Source organism: Esox lucius, chromosome 25, assembly GCF_011004845.1.
Source record: "Esox lucius isolate fEsoLuc1 chromosome 25, fEsoLuc1.pri, whole genome shotgun sequence".
NCBI lineage: Eukaryota > Metazoa > Chordata > Actinopteri > Esociformes > Esocidae > Esox > Esox lucius.
The window spans coordinates 11,971,377-11,988,858 of NC_047593.1; the positions used below are offsets into that span (position 1 = coordinate 11,971,377).

A 17,482-nucleotide genomic window follows, 5' to 3' on the forward strand; every position below is an offset into this window, starting at 1 on the left:
CACATCAGTACCAATAGCTGTGCTGACAGGTCCGCTGCTCCAATTCAGTGTGCGTTTATGACGGCAGGTTGTTAGCGCTTCTCCGTCTAAGTGCATGTAGTGTATGTGGTAGAGGTCAGTTATTTCTCCTTAATTGAAACTTGACCAAGCCCTTGCTCTCTCTCCGTTTACACTGGTTCGTGTTTTTGAAGATTTTAACGCTTGATTACAGAGAACCTTCAAAGCTGTTGATTGAGAGAGATTAACCTTTTAATAGATTTGCGTCTATTGGTTATCACGCTAAGCTAAATCCGATTCCGGACCAGGAAAACTGAGGATCCAAGAGATTCAACGGGGACTTGATCCAATGATTTATGTACAATATGGCCTGTTTTCTTTTTCACAAGAGCACTTTCAAGCAGTGATTATTATTTCAGTCATTAGCTACACACAGCTTGGTTTGGGCTGTGCTTTTCAGGATTAGCACACGAGATCAAAGATCAGCCAACCCCTGATTCCACCGCTGTCTTAAACTCTGTAACAAGACCATGATCCTAGCATGCTAATTAGCATTTCAAAGGCTTGTAAGCATGGATGCTAAAAGGGATGCTTATGATGGTGATGATAAACATTAATTTGCATTAACTTTATATTGTTAAAGGGGTGTTAAGGGGGTAACAAACCCACTCAACCACCCAATCTTAAGTCTACTTAACTGTATCATGAAAGGTAGAGACAAATGCTTGTATGCTATCAAAGCAGTGACTGGGTGCGTGATGGAAAAGAATGGAAAGTTATCTCATTAGTATTTTCAGTGTAACAATTATAAAGAGACGGCTAGTTTAATGTTGTGTGTGATTGAGTTTCCAGATAAGCAAGCAAACACACACACACACACACACACACACACACATACACACACACACACACACAGGCAATGCTCAAGCCACACCCAAAGGAATATGCACCTCTTGTTGCCATCATTTTACTGTCTGGGAAGTGTTTAATCTATTTCTCAACTTATTCTGAATACAGCACACCGACTGCATATGAAACAGCAAATGACAATACTCATACGACCACCTGTTCAAACATATTCAGTCGTCACTACCGAGTGCGAAATTATTTCACAAAATGATCAGTGTATTGTCAGAAATCAAAGAAATAGAAGAAAGTATTGCGTTAATAGTTTTTACACGTTTGTGTAATTTAGTAGAATGCTCTTGTCCAGAGCAACTTACAAACATCAGCTATCAGGGCGTGTGTTGCGGACGGGCACAATGACATTTCACATCATTGACTTTAACCACTTCATTATCTGCTGATGTATCTTTGGGGATTAGATGGACCGACAACGTAACTGCACGGCCAGAGAATTACAGTGCTACTTAAAATAAGTCCTCCCTCCATTGGGTGGAACAAGTTTCCATTAGATAATACAAACCCTACTTGCTACTCTATAAAAAAACAAAAAAAAATGTGTTCTCGTTGTTTACATTTTCCCCTGTTGCGAAATAACTATCCACTGGTTTATTCTAGAACCAATTGCTGTTAACGTCGACATGCTATTTTGGTTCAAAACATTTCTGGCATCAGTTTAATATTCTCGTTGACATCGATCATGAATATGTAATGTTGCACATCTTTTGGAAAAAGTCACAGTGATGGCTAACTTGAGATTGTAAGGGGGATGGTTAAAAATGAAAAGCTATGGACCCAAAACAGCAAACATTTTCGGAATAATTTTCAAAATGCAAACACAGACACGCACGCATCGAAACACACACACACACACACTCAATATGTATATATACTGTACATGGCAAAATGATAGACCTATATCTGTCCATTTGCAAGGTAGCCATGACTATTGCAAACTTATATAAATGTACCTCAATGAGCTGAAAATGTAGTAACTACAGCACATTCCAACAAATGATGCATTTGTGAGATAAATATAAAATGAAACGTTAAACAATGAATACATATGTACAGTAATATAAGATCTATATGTAAGACTGACTATAGACAAAAAAAGGTACTAAGTAGAAACCAAAAGGGGGATACAGTTTGTTTCCATTGGGAAATACTTTGTAGAGGGCTCTACCAAGAACCATGTAACGTATGGTTTCACACTCCTTATCAATAGAGGCAGAATTGAAGCCTTGACAATAAATAGCATATAATCCTATCTTCTTTAAGGTACCTGATACAACCTAACACAGTGGTGTTAGGAAACCAATGGTTTACAGGGCACACTTATTATTTTGGCTTACAAAGGAATTTGTAATTCTTATTTGGATTCATCCTGAAGTAGAATAATTAATCATCCGAAGCCTGCATTCAAAATTACTGCCAGGATGGGGAAGATTGCAACGAGGACAATACTGACTAACGGAAAGGGATCCAAAAACTGGGAGATTGGAGTAGCTCAGACAACTGTATAGGTTGACAAAACAAATATTCATGTAACATGAAATGAATCCACCTATCAGTGCAAAACACAATGTTTGCAAAAGAGCAGGCTGGGAAAAATGATAGGGTCCGTAGGATGTTAAAGGTTTCAAGTAGAACACTTTGCCTTACAACAACCCCCCCCCCCCCCCAAAAGGGTTTCTTTAGATCAAAATGAACCTTAGTAGGTAAAGCTCATCGCTTTGCTAATATTTAGCCCCCTTTATTAACATGTGTTGCCATGGAGACAACAACATAACGTATGTGTCAAATACAGTAAATATTATACACAAATTCCATTCCAGCTAAACAATAGATATACTGTATATTTATATTAAAAAAGGAATATATTTAAGCAAACCTTAAGTCAATGTTCTGAAAATGTAATAACAGCATGAGTACAGGGAAAAAACACTAAACTGTGAAAAGACGGTGTTAATCTCATTTTGGCATCAACCTCTTCAAATTCTCTTTGAGGCAGTACTTTAGAAAGAGTGATTTGAAGCCAATATATTAATCATCCCATGTGTATATAAAAGTGTTCTTTTCTAAATTTATTTAATATTTAAGGAATATAATAAGACAACAACCATATGTGGCTTAAAAAACATTGGCACATATAATACCAATTATTTTTTTCTTAATTCTTCATTCAACACCTGAAGTCCAACCAAACATTTTTTATTGCTCTCATTATGCAATTATTACGTGCTATTATACAGTTAATATTTAATGTGTATCTTACTACATTATGCAGCGTTTTTGACAGTTTAGTTTTTGTGGAAAAAATCATTGCCACACACACAGGTTTTGGAGAACTGAACCCTAATCCTAACACAGAAATCCATGTTTCCAACTCTGAATCCTAAACCTAACCCTTAACCTAACCTTCATCTCACTCACCAAACCTAAATGCATTAACATCAAATTAACATCTAAATCTATCTTTAATAAAGCTTTACCCTTAATCTGGCCCCTAAACTGCTAATAGCAAATAATTTGGCTAACAAATTTGAGTTTTTTTGCACACAATAAAACCAGGATTACACTCATACACAATTCATCATGCAGTTTACAGCATGGCAAGTAGATGACCCAAAGACAGTCCTCATTGCAATACGAAGTTCCTCCATACTCACCGTAAATAATCAGTTTCCATTCAACAGTTTGGAATATAGCAGGACTACTAAACTGCAAACCGAATACTGTAAATAGGTCTGACTTGAAGCCTCACAGCCATTACGCCGTAACTGACTTGAATGGGGACGCCTGTTCTATTCATTTAGATTTCTAGTGGACTCACTGACAAACCATCTATCTAATATTTCACCAATTGACTACCAGGTATTGTAGACAATCAGCAGTGCATTAGATGGGCCTCCGGAAGCCTGCCTGTTGAATGGTAATGACAGTCATTATTCTGGCTGTGATACAGAGTACTGAAGGAACCACTCACTTCGCCTCTTGCCCACATCGCCTTTGGACGTCGCCGCCTCGTTGAGTAGGACCATCCCCATAGTGATGGCAGCATCTGTGGGCAGTTGTCAAGGAAACGGACCAACCGTGGTGTATGTGTAATAATGCGTGTGTGCGCATGCATGCGTGTGTGTGTACCCCAGGTGCAGGGACGCTGAGATCTAACTAACAATGTTTTTCTTTTATCCTTTTAAAGGAAAATACTACTTACATTGGGGAGAACAAGTATTTGATACATTGCCGATTTTGCAGGTTTTCCAACTTACAAAGCATGTGGAGGTCTGTCATTTTTATCAAAAATCCAGAAAATCACATTGTATGATTTTTAAGTAATTAATTTGAATTTTATTGCATGACATAAGTATTTGATGCATCAGAAAAGCAGAACTTAATATTTGGTACAGAAACCTTTGTTTGCAATTAGAGATCATACGTTTCCTGTAGTTCTTGACCAGGTTTGCGCACACTGTAGCAGGGATTTTGGCCCACTCCTCCATACAGACCTTCTCCAGATCCTTCAGGTTTCGGGGCTGTTGCTGGGCAATACGGACTTGCAGCTCCCTCCAAAGATTTTCTATTGGGTTCAGGTCTGGAGACTGGCTAGGCCACTCCAGGACCTTGAGATGCTTCTTACAGAGCCACTCCTTAGTTGCCCTGTCTGTGTGTTTCGGCAAACATCAGACGGGCCTGGACATGCGCTGGCTTGAGCAGGGGGACCTTGCGTGCGCTGCAGGATTTTAATCCAAGACGGCATAGTGTGTTACTAATGGTTTTCTTTGAGATTGTGGTCCCAGCTCTCATCAGGTCAATTGACCAGGTCCTGCTGTGTAGTTCTGTGTTGATCCCTCACCTTCCTCATTATCATTGATGCCCCACAAGGTGAGATCTTGCATGGAGCCCTAGACTGAGGGAGATTGACTGTCATCTTGAACTTCTTCCATTTTCTAATAATTGCGCCAACAGTTGTTGCCTTCTCACCAAGCTGCTTGCCTATTGTCCTGTAGCCCATCCCAGCCTTGTGCAGGTCTACAATTCTATCCCTGATGTCCTTACACAGCTCTATGGTATTGGCCATTGTGGAGAGGTTGGTGTCTGTTTGATTGAGTGTGTGGACAGGTGTCTTTTATACGGGTAACGAGTTCAAACAGGTGCAGTTAATACAGGTAATGAGTGGAGAACAGGAGGGCTTCATAAAGAAAAACTAACAGGTCTGTGAGAGACGGAATTCTTACTGGTTGTTAGGTGATCAAATACTTATGTCATGCAATAAAATGCTAATTAATTCTTTAAAAATCATACAATGTGATTTTCTGGATTTCTGTCTTAGATTCCGTCTCTCACAGTTGAAGTGTACCTATGATAAAAATGACAGACCTCCACATGCTTTGTAAGTAGGAAAACCTGCAGAATCGCCAGTGTATCAAATACTTGTTCTCCCCACTGTACATCTCGGTTATTCACTACGTTTCTCTTGCTGGACTTTGTCATTTTCTAAGTGAAGTCTCCACACTGGCAAAGCATCTCTCCTCTACTAGTTATAGTATGATGTGATATTCAATGACTGTAGACTTGTACCCCCAAAATGCCATAGATGAAATGTATCTGTCACATTCAACTGTAGATCACACTGAATAAAAGTGCTTGTTTTTGACAAGATATACAATTGGCATTTTAGTCATTTAGTATACACTTATCCAGAGAGACCTGTAGTTAATCCATCTTAAGGAAAGTAGGGGAAACATAAACATGGCCAAGGAAGGGTACACAGTTACCATACAGAGGCTGTCAGACATTTAATCTGGAAATCATTTGGATATTTTTGATGGCTACTTTCCTGGCTGAAGTAGATTGCGTGAGGCAGCCAAATATCACTGGGACACATGCTAAAAGGCTTGGAAGCAGCATGTGTCATTATGTAAATATGTTCCTAAGAATAAGGCCTGAGACAGACAGACAGACAGACACAGGAAACACGGTTTTTAAACATCATCAAATTAATCTATAGAATCAACTGATGGTGCAGATTTCAATTTTGAACATACTTTATATTTCTGCCAGTATTTTTTCAAATTTGTGATAGCAAATTCACATTTACAAATGATTCCTGAACAAATTATTGGTTTTATTTTTGAGCATTTTACTTGAGAAAATGGAAACTCATTAAAATATTACATATATTCCTATAGCCTGCATAGAAATTCTAAAACTAGGAAACTAGTTGAAATATAAACTTTAGTATTATGTACAGACTGTATCTGTGGCCATGTTTCTCATTGCAGTCATATTTTTATATTCCTATAAAATCGTCAATTAGTTTTTGAAAGTTTTACTCATCTAGGGTGAATAAAACTTTCATGAACTTCTTGAAGATTTCACAGGATCCCTCTCATTACCAAAATGGGCAAAAACCTAAACGAGGTAAAAGTCAGAGATCCGTTTACCTTACCTACAGAGGCATAAACGGGCTTCATAGATGTGGTCAATCATCTTCGGACTCGTAATAGCTGTGCTATACTATTTGCATATGGAGCTAAGGGGCCTTAACGGCCAAACGCATATTCCTCATTACAACATCATTTTCTTTCCTTTCAATATATACGCAGATGATAATATAATAATATTACAATAATAATCAGAAGCATAAGAACACGCTCACTTGACTGACGACCTCGGCTTCTGCAGGCACCTGACAAGCCTGAGGGAGTTTATTTATTGTTTATGAGAATCCTCATTAGCTCCTCCCAAAGCAGCTCTTCCTGGGGTCCACATAATCCACCAAACAAATGAAGAAGAACACTGACACATTGACAGACCAGAACAGTCTTGCTAATGAATAAAAACAGTGATTCAACTAAAACCAATGTGGGGAGACTGTGTGCGCGTTAAGAGTGTGTGTGTGTGTGTTAAGATTTCGTGTCACGTTACTCGTACTGCCATCAGATGTTGTCTTTTAAAGGTCATTTTGCTGTTTGCTTGGGCAATTGAGAATTGAAGGGGAATTAGTTACACGTGATCATGGCTTTGGGCAATAGCGTAAAGAGGTTGGGTTGATGGTGGAGCAGTATGTATGCAGCTGAAACCCGGGAAACGCTGCTTGTGCAAATTTCAGCGGCCGGTGTGAAAAGTGAACCAAGTAGAAATTAATGGGGGGGGGGGAGTACACTTCAAAATGTTTTGGTCAAATGAAAGTTTTGCGAGAGTGACCCGCACGCACTCCCAAGCACACACAGGAACACGGTGAAGCAGACACACACCTGCTTCCCAAACACCAGACTCTCATCTGGCCAAGCAGCCAAATGGTCCTCCAGGCTCACGGACTTTATGTGTTTGGGAACAGAAGAGAGCAAACAAACCAGTCTAATTAAAGTGGAATTAAAACCGGAGGAGGCTGGAGATACTGCTAATGAACTGAACGCCACTGCCAGCTGTGTGTGTGTGGGTTTGTGTGTGTGTGTGGGGAGGGGGGGGGGTGAATGGGGGTTTAGGCTAATTCTCAAGGTTGCTTTTCTCCAAACTTTTCAAAATTGCATCATTTCAGTGTGTTTGCATGAGCCCATTACAAACAGGGCCCTAGGATCAAGAACAACAAGTATTCTGACACCTTCGCTTTCTCCATATTTTGTTAAGTTATTTTAATTAATTAATTAAATATTTTTCACTATACACTCCCTATACCCATAATGGCAAAGTGAAAACATGCTTTTAGAAATGCGTGCCAACTGAAATTGAAGTACTATGCAGAAGCGCTTTTGGCAGCGATCACAGCATCAAGTCTTCTTGGGCATGCCTCTACCAGCTTTGCACCCCAGATATAGGCAGTTTCTTTGCAGATCCTTTCAAGCTCTGTCAGATTGGATGGGGAGTGTCAATTAATGGAGTTCTTCAGGTCTCTCCATATCTACTAAATGTGCTTTAAGTCTTGGCTTTGGCATGGCCACTGAAGGACATTCACAGACTTGTCCTGAAGCCACTCCTGCAAAGTCTTGGCTGTGTGCTTTGTGTTGTTGTCAAGCTGACAGATTAATCTTTGCCCCAGTCTGAGGTTCTATGTCTTCTGGATCTCCTTCAAGGATCTCTCTGTATTTTTTGTTCATCATTCCCTCAACCACTCTCCCAGTCCTTGCCGCTTCACTGTAGGGATGGCATTAGCCAGGTGATGAGAGGTACCTTGTTTCTGCCAGACATAGCACATGGCATTCATACCAAATAGTTTGATTTTGCTCTCTTCAAACCAGACAGTCTATTTCCTCATGGTCCTAGGGTCCTTTAAGTACCTTTTGGTCCTAAAGAGACGGCGGATGGTGTCCGGGGGAATCTCCTCCCAGACCTGGATCAGGGCATCAGTGAGCTCCTGGACAGTCTGTGGCGCTACTTGGTGGCATCAGATGCACCGATACATAATGTCCCAGAGGTTCTCAATTGGATTCAGGTCTGGAGAACGTGAGGGCCAGTCAATGGCACCAATGCCATCATCATCCAGGAACTGCCTATATGAGGTCTCATGAGGCCAGGCATTATCCTGGACCAGGAGGGCCCACTGCACCAGTGTAAGGTCTGATGATGGGTCTGAGGATTTCATCCCTAACAGCAGTCTGGGTAATAATAATACACTTTATTTGTATTGCACTTTACGTTTGATCAATCTCAATGTACTACAGAGCATATAAAGATACAAAAGAAATCAAGGGCCTCATGCTGCAGGGCTTGGTTCTGTGGGTTTGGAGGATGTTTGTGGTTGCAGATCGGAGGGTACGTGAGGAGTGCCTGTAGGTAAAGGGGAGCATGTCTGTGACGGCAATGGTGGGTGAGGAGGGAGACCTTTTATTCAATTCTGAGTGGGACAGGGAGCCAGTGAAGAGATTTCAAAATGGAGGTGATATGGTCATGCTTGCGCACCCTCATCAAGATCCTGGCAGCGCTGTTCTGGATGTATTGTAGTTTCTTGATGCTCTTGCCAGAGATCCCGATGAGGAGTGCATTACAGTGCTCCAGCCTGCATCTTCTCTGCATCTCCCAGGGTGAGTGTTGGACGGAGTTTGGGTGATGTTCTTGAGGTGGTAGAATGATGTCTTACAGAGCTGTCTGATGTGGTGTCGAAGGTGAGTTGAGAGTCCATTTTAACACCCAAGTTGGTGACGGATGTGGAGAGGGAGATGTATTGGCCAGAGAAAGTGATATGGGTGATGGTGGAAAGGCGGATCTGATGTGGTGTGCCAACAGCTTCCGTTTTTGAACTGTTCAGCTGAAGGAAGTTGAGCTTCATCCACGCCTACAAGCAGGTGGTCAGTGTAGATGTTGGCAGGGAAGCAGAAAAGGAGCGGGTTGTCCTAAGGTAGAGCTGTGTGTCATCAGCATAACAATGGAATGATATACCATGTCTGCAAATGATTTTGCCCAGGGGGAGCATATAGATGGAGAAGAGGGTGGGGCCCAGCACAGAGCCCTGAGGGATGCCGCAGGTGATGTTGTGGGTGTGTGATTTGGCTTTGCCCAGGGCAACATACTCGGTTGTACCAGTAAGGTATGAGATAAACCGTTTGTGAACATTTTCTGAGAGTCCAATGGTAGGCGGTGGAGGAGGATGTTGTGGTCAACTGTATCAAAAGCAGCTGTTAGGTCCAGGAGGATGAGTAGAGATGGAGAACAAGTATTTGCTGCCATTAGGAGATCGTTGGTGACCCTGACCAAGGCTTTTTCTGTGCTATGACCAGTGCGGAAATCAGACTGAAACTTTTAAAACATGTTATTGTGTTTGAGGTGACTGTGAAGTTGTGCTGCAACAGTTTTTCCCAGAACTTTTGATAGGAATTGAAGACTGGAAATGGGCCTGTAGTTGGTGAGAACTTCTGGATCCAGAGTGGGTTTTTTCAGGAGAGGTCGGATGACAGCAGTTTCTAACGCTGATGGAATATGGCCGACTAGGAGAGAATGGTTAAAGATCTTGGTTATGAAAGGAGAGACTGCAGATATGTTGGCCTTCAGCAAGGCTGAAGGGAAAGGATCCAGGGCACAGGTGGACGGCTTGATGTTTTTGATGACGTCCTCCACTTCTTCCCCCGTGTGGCAGACTGGGATCCAGATTGCAGAGATTCCATGCTGCAGGGCAGAGGTCTCGCAATATTTCCAGTGTTTATGGTAGCTGGAGGGACGGTACTCTGATGCAACGGACGACCAGAGAGATGTAATGTCTGTAGCAGAGCAGCTTGGCAGGTTATGTAAGATTAACTTTTGGCCAGAGCCTCTATGAATGTAACGAGGGCGGCGAAGAAGTCCAAGTTCTTTAATGATGGAGATATTCAATCCAGGAGTGGTTGCGGGATTAAGTCGTCGGAGTTGCAAGCTGGAATAGTTTAGCGCCATATTAATGAAGGAGGGGTGCTAGCCAGACAGTGTTAGCCGACAAAATTAGCACCAAGCACTGAACAGTGGAAGGGAGAAAGTTGAACAGTCCGTCAAGTTGATATGATGATTGGATCCAGAAAGCCCTTTACCAGGTGGAACAAGGTAGACAACTGGAAGTCGTCTGTAGCGGATAGGTGCCCCGCTACCTAACTTACCCACTGGTATCAAAGAAATGGGTGGTACGTAGGATACAAAGTCCAGAGAAACTAGTGCACAAGCTTCGTAAAAATAGCACAAACATAAGATACCGCAAAAGTGCTGGGCTGTGAGCACAGGTCCCACTAGAGGACGTCGGGCCCTCATGCCACCCTCATGGAGTCTGTTACTGACAGTTTGGTCTGAAAGAGTTTGGTCGGTTCCTCCTCGCACAAAGGAGCAGATACTGGTCCTGCTGCTGGGTTGATGCCCTTCTACAGCCCTGTCTAGCTCTCCTCATGTAACGGCCCATCTCCTGTTATCTCCTCTATGCTCTTGAGACTGTACGTATGGATGTGCCATCCTGGAGGAGCTGGACTACCTGTGCAACGTGAATGATACCGCCACCAGTAGGTACCGCCACCAGTAGTGACAAGGACACTAGCAAAATGCTAAATTAGGGAAGAATCAATCAGAATCATTGTCTGTGGCCACCACCAGCAAAACCATTCCCTCTTTGGGGGTTGTCTTGCTGTAGCCTCTCCAGTGCACCTGTTGTCACTTTCATTTGCATCAGAACAGGTGACATTGATTCACAAACATTATGCTTCCTAAATGGACAGATTGATATCCAGGAAGTTTGACTGACTTGACGTGATACTGTGATGATTATGTGTTACCAAAATCTTTTTTAGCAGTGTATAAAAGGAGTCAAACTTAAATGTGGAGAAAGAGAAGGGGTGCATCTGGTGATGTAATGCATACGTGCTTTTGTGTTTTTCCTTTTGCGTCTGCATTCCACATGTCCCCCAATCTGGAGCCCCTGTCCACACAAGGCCCAAGACAAACACTTTATCAAGGATCAATTTCAATTCGAAAAAGGAATTCTGCTCGGGAGCCCGTTTCTGAAATGTGCACCGGACCAGACGGTAACAAACACACCACCTGAGCCAGATGGCTAAAGCAAGGAGAGAAGCCGCTGCCCGGCAATCTTAGCCCCCCTTCCCCCATGAATTTTTCCCTCCAACACAACTCCAGAGAAGCAAGGTAACAAAGGAGTTCGGCACCGCACGCATCTGAACAAAAACGTTCACAGGTGCAGCATACCGGGGGGAGTGAAATGGGAAAAGATGAAAAATACCCCAATAACAATACCCCGACGAGAGCACATTGTACGAAGGGAACACTGCCAGATTGGACAGAAAGAATCATATAGATCCCATTGAATGACTAAAAGCGCTATGTCATAAACCCTCAAGGTCCCATAATGGGGTGAAAATGACAGCCATTGTGGTAAAGGCAAAATCCCATAAAGATGCTATTCTGTAACCTATTTCAAAGGCTATAGGTAGAACAGCCTTGAACATGTGTGCTCCCAAATGGGCAGATGGTGTGTTACAACACTGTGAGCCAGTATGTCTGTAAACTACCTTTCCGGATGTACTAAGCATTTGCGACGGATGCATAGTTCATAGGTGTTTCTCCATTTAGATTAACACACCTGGAGGGTTAAATGAAGTATCATGCTATTAACAGAATCTGCTGAACACAGGCTAAATGCAAATGAAGTGGGACAAATCCTGTGATAGGATTTACTCCATATGATCTTCTGTATCATTTAGAGTAAGTTCTGTATACATGCTAGAGTAGGTAGTGAGAGCGGCATTCCCATTAGTTGATTCTTTATATTATAAAGGATAAACAACATGCTAAACTCCACTTTACCTCAGATTGGGTGCTGAATGCTTGTGGATCATCCCAAGAACACGACATAGGATAAACAACTGAAAGAAATATACATCGCCGCATAAATGTTTCCGAGCCCTCATCTTCAGCAAATATTGTTACAGGCCACGGCAATCGAAGCAAAAACCCACAAACACAACTGTGAGAACGACAATTTCCACTTTTGTTGCATGCAGAGACAGGGCACTCCAATCTGACACGTTTGTGAAACGACGCAAACATGATCCTCGGTTCTTCCCATGAGGCATCAGTGTTTAAGGATACTCAGCAACAGGATAATGTGGGACTCCGCTACGAACTGGGCCTGACTGCTCCCGTGGATGTAACTCTGCAACACATAGCGGGTGGGGGGTGGGGGGGGGGGGGGGGCAAGAAAGAAAAGGTGGGAAGAGAGAGAGATAGAGGGATAGAGGGATAAAGAGTTAGAGAGAAAAAGGGGGGAGGGGACGAGAGGGAAGAAGACAGTGTTAGTCTCTGTGGGTGAAAGGAGATGAATTGGTAAAAAGTCGGAACAAAGATGAAACTGGAAAGACACAGAGAAAGTGAGCAATAGACCATGAATGAGGGAAAAAGTGCAAGATAAAAAAAAGTTACAAATGAAATAGGTAAAAAAAATAAAAGAATCCCCCACAATGGCCACATATTTCACATAAACACTCTGGCTGTGGGGCATTAAGAGAAGCAATGCCTAGTCCCCATCTAGACACACACACACACACACACACACACACACACACAGCGTACACACACAGAGACGCTCTCTCACACACACACACACACGCAGTAAAACCTGTAACACACAGAGTGACACACCCACCCAAGGTCAAGGTCTATCACATTACCAACCATGGCCAATCATATGGCGCTCCTAACTAAGCGTGGTGGATGTATATGAATGTCCAGATAGGGATGTTTGCTGCCCCTGTGCTACCAGGAAGTTTCCGTACACAAAAGGCCTGTGTCTTCACTGATAAGAAACCATCCATTTCCTATCCCTGTCCATGGTGTCTGTATATGTCTGCCCACAGGCATCCCATTTACCTGAAAATATTATCTCTTCATACCTCGACACACCAGACGTGTGTACGTTCGTGTGCGTTTGTGTGCGACAAACAGGCACTGTTCGCAATGGAATTGGACACTAGATTCGGCCAACTATTCAGATCATACAAGAAAATACTAAAACATTTCTTGTCTATCATTATATATTGTTGTCATTTAGCAGACGCTCTTTTCCGGAGACAATTAGTGTTAACCATCTTCCTCAAGGACAAAACAACAGATTGCCACCTACCATCTATAAGTGTTTGATAGAAATGTGTTTTCTATCTGTACAGTAGAAAAGACCGGCATACAGTATAACTCAATGACAGTTATGTTCGGCGAGCAAGAATCTCGATTTAAAGCATGGGGAAAAAGGACTTTTGAAGTGCCACAACCATAATATTTGGAAATGTAAGTAAAGTTTTGTAACTTCACTATAACACAGGTCAAAAGAGCTGTTGGGAATACATGTTCTAAAAACAAAGTGACACTGTGTACTCATTAGTTCCTGTTATGTGGCCTTTCTACGACAGAGTATGTGTACGTGTGTGTGTGTGTGTGTGTGTACAGTACATGCACGCATTCATTTCCAAATGCATGCCTGCGCCCAAGCGTGAATCAACGATTCCCTCCATGCTAGGCTAAGTGCCCCGTGTGGGTTTCAACCACTCAGCGGCCGCATGGTATGAGACGGGGAACGGTCGATCGCGACAGCCTGGAGAGAATCGGCCTCCCAACAACGCCAACACAGGCAACCTGAGATGAAGCTGATGAGTGGAAACGAGTCCCCTTCTGATATGTGCATGCCTGTTTGTGTGTTTACTGCTGTGAGACGTCACAGAAGCACTCAAAGGAAGTGGCTCCACTAAGTTTGTCCAAACACACGACAAAAGCTGCCATCATTGGGGTTGCTAGGACGCAGACACAAAGTCAAAAAATAAAACCTCTGTGTGCACCGCCCTGTTAGCTTAGAGCGGATGAGAAGATAATCCCGGCAGACTTCACCAACCAGATAGCTTCCTGGAATGAAATGACTATTTTCCAGTGTTTGTGGCTCAGCTCAGAGAACTGTCAAGTTAAGAACACGGCAAACATCTTCAACGACAGTGCGTACTTGGGACGTGTCCAGAGGAGCGAAACGGAAAAGCTTGTAAATCAACAAATGTGAGGCATATGGGCCCGTGCAAAGCCAGAGGCAATGAAGAAAGCCTCTTGGGATCCACATTGACCACCGCTTCCGTTCTAGAAAAACCAAACTCTCATCTTACCGCCGCCATGGCGGTGGCCCAAACTGCACTATTTCCCCTATGGGCACTACAACCTTTTGTCTCTAACAGTGTGCACAGAGAGGAATATGGGATGTCATTTGGAAGGAGCCTGCACTTGATGAAAAGACGAAGTGACACGCCCAGCAGAAATGACTGAACCGGGGCTTTCCGGTTTGTAAAGGCGTCCCAAGGCATCAGAGATTGCCGTGAGACTTGCCATGGTTTGGCCCCAGAGCAATGCACCCCGGCCAGCGCAAAATGTCCCGGCTAGGAAGAAGGAACGAATGGCACGATAGTCAACTTCAGCGGCTGTTAAGCGTCGCCGCAAGGAGACCTCGTCTCCCGTCTGAAAAAGGTCGAGCCCATGTCGAATATGCTAATCACAATCATACACAAAATGTTTGTCAACCAGAGGGAGTAAGGTCACAGGTGCTTGTTTCGTCCAACCAGTGGCAAAAACTTTATTTCAATAGTAAGACGATGTAAGGTCCCTTTTTCCTCTTAACAGTATAGATCAGGCTGTTTGAGAAGGCTTGAATACTAAGCACCATGTCTTAAATGTTGTTTCAAGCAGGCTGAAATGGCTACTGTAGTAGGTCAAAGCTGTGTGCCTGCAGAACACGGTGGATTAAGCATTGTGGAGCTTACTTTTCAGCTCCAGACCAATCATTTACTTTGCATTTTAGTCATTTGGAGACTTACTTGTGTGTTTTGGATCAAACACTGCATTACACATTATTGACCGTGTATCAACAGTCAAGGTTTACTGCCTCAGGCCCTGGAAAACTTGCCATCATTAAATGAACTGTGAACGCTGCCCTGTGTCAGAGGAGAACGCGTCTATGGAAGAATGTCAGATCATCTTTTCAGAAGATGAAGCTAAAGTACACATGGGTCATGCAGAAAGACAATGAGTCAAAATACACAAGAAAGCCTCTGTAATGGATGACTCACCTCTGTGCATTTTGAGAATGTGCACATTATAAAACCCTTAAAAACATAAAAGCTCCAATCTCACCTAAATCTTATTTTGAATTGGTTGATAGTTTGATTAATAGGCTGTGTTGCAACCATGATGTTTAGTTGAACAGTAAAGATGATATATTTTCTGAGACAACAGCTCTCATTCACACCTGTTGAAGTGGACATTTTCAACATGACCAGCCACTCCTAAAATGTGTCTGGCCACCCTTGGTGTCTCCCCAATCTTATTGTGAATTTAGCTAGCTTGCATGCTAACTAACGGTAATGTTAGCCATCTACAGCAGACAAACGTTAGCTATTTAGTTAGCTTAGTCTACCAGCAGTCTTTAGCTGTTATTCATTTCGGAGCTAGAAATGCTTTGTTTTTGTCTGAGAAGCATTGGACCGTTTATGATTAAGTTTGATCTTGGTTTCATCAGACAAGAGAATCTAGTTTCTCAGGCTGGGAGAGCTTTTAGGTGCCTTTTGGCAAACTCCAAGTAGGCTGTCATGTGCATTCTACTGAGGAGTGGCTTCCATCTACCATGAATGTCTGATTGATGGAGCACTACAGCGATGGTTATGCTTCTGGAAGTTTCTTCCATCTCCACACAGGAACTCTGTCAGACCATTGGGTTCTTGGTCACCTCCCTGACAAGGTCCTTCTCTCCCAATTTCTCAGTTTGGTTGGGCAGCAAGCTCTATGGAGAGCGTGGATTGTTCCAAACTTCTTACATTTAAGAATGATGCTGGCCATTGTGAAGGCACAGATGACATACCCAGTCAACTGTCAGACCTTAGACAGGTGTGTGTTTTCAAATTGTGTTAAATCACTTTAATTGACCAAAGATGGACTTCAAGGATGACCAATGGAAACAGAATGCACATGAGTTCAATTACGAGTGTTTTAGCAAAGGTTATGAATACCCATGTAAATGTGATATTTCAGTTGTTTTATTTATGAACTTGCAAAAATGTCTAAAACCTGGTTTTTGCATGGTCATTGTGGGGCCTCGCGTGTAAACGGTTGTTGTATTGTTCGGTGTTCATTCAGAAATATTTCAAACAAAAACCTCTGAAGGGTTCAACTTAAGTGGGCCCTGTTAGAATATCATTATTGCTTTCCAGATCATTGCTTTCACCAATTCCACCATGTCAGAATATGAATGTTTATTAAAAGTATTTGTTTAATAGTGGGAAGTGGTTTATTTTAGATATTTCTCCCCACCCCCAATGATTCATGGGGGGCAACAACCATCTCTTCATTTATGAGTTCTTTGACTTTCCTCATGGTGATAGATGACAAATGGATTTTACATGCATTACCTCATTTTTATACCAAAGTAAAATAGGAAACCACAGAAGGCCAGAAAATAGATCCTTAAGACCGAGACATACTTAAAAAGTAGAATGGTAATGTTGAAAATATTTACATTTGCTTAGATTTTACTCAAAAGAATCCTTAGGGGCACCAATCATTGTGCCACCAATATTTTTCTGAAAAGAAATATGCCAAAAAATATAAATTGTGTTTTCTCTGGGCAATTGTATTATTATAAAGTGATATAGCTTTACAATATTTTTGGCATAAATTATAGCCTGCTACATATTGTTTGTTTTATACATGCTTTTTTGCTCAACTTTATCGAGGGTGACAACAATGAAGCACACACACAAACAGACACACACAGACACACAGACAGACACACACACACACACACCCTAACAGAGGAGAAAATGTGAGTAAACAATTCTTCAATAATGACACAGTTCGAGGTAAACAAGAGAAAGAATCTGACAGAAAATAAATGAAGGAGCGTATTAGAGTACTGAGTAGAGAAATACCGCAGTACTATCAACACAGAGGAGAAAAGGAGAAGGAGAGAACCCTGAACGCATTTTCATGATAAAGAAAGAATATAAGCAAATGGGTCTGGGCCACATTAGCCCGTTAACTCATTAGAATAGAGAGATATTTGGAGGGGAGGAGTGGAAGAAGAGAGAAGGAGAGGGAA

The 17,482-nt window shown here is 42.3% G+C and overlaps 1 protein-coding gene across 2 annotated transcripts in view; it reads right to left on the reverse strand.

The window, feature by feature from the left end:
- Positions 1 to 17,482, reverse strand: part of tusc3 (tumor suppressor candidate 3) — an 88,809-nt gene that overhangs the window by 17,615 nt on the left and 53,712 nt on the right. The window contains exons 7-8 of one of the 2 annotated variants that reach the window (XM_010888452.4): positions 12,457 to 12,520; positions 3,890 to 3,964 (exon numbers count right to left, since the gene is read on the reverse strand). The exons of the other annotated variant lie outside the window; for it this stretch is intronic. Of the exons in view, the coding sequence (XP_010886754.1) occupies positions 3,890 to 3,964; positions 12,457 to 12,520 (139 nt within the window). The remainder of the gene's footprint in view (positions 1 to 3,889; positions 3,965 to 12,456; positions 12,521 to 17,482) is intronic. 2 annotated transcript variants of the gene reach the window in all.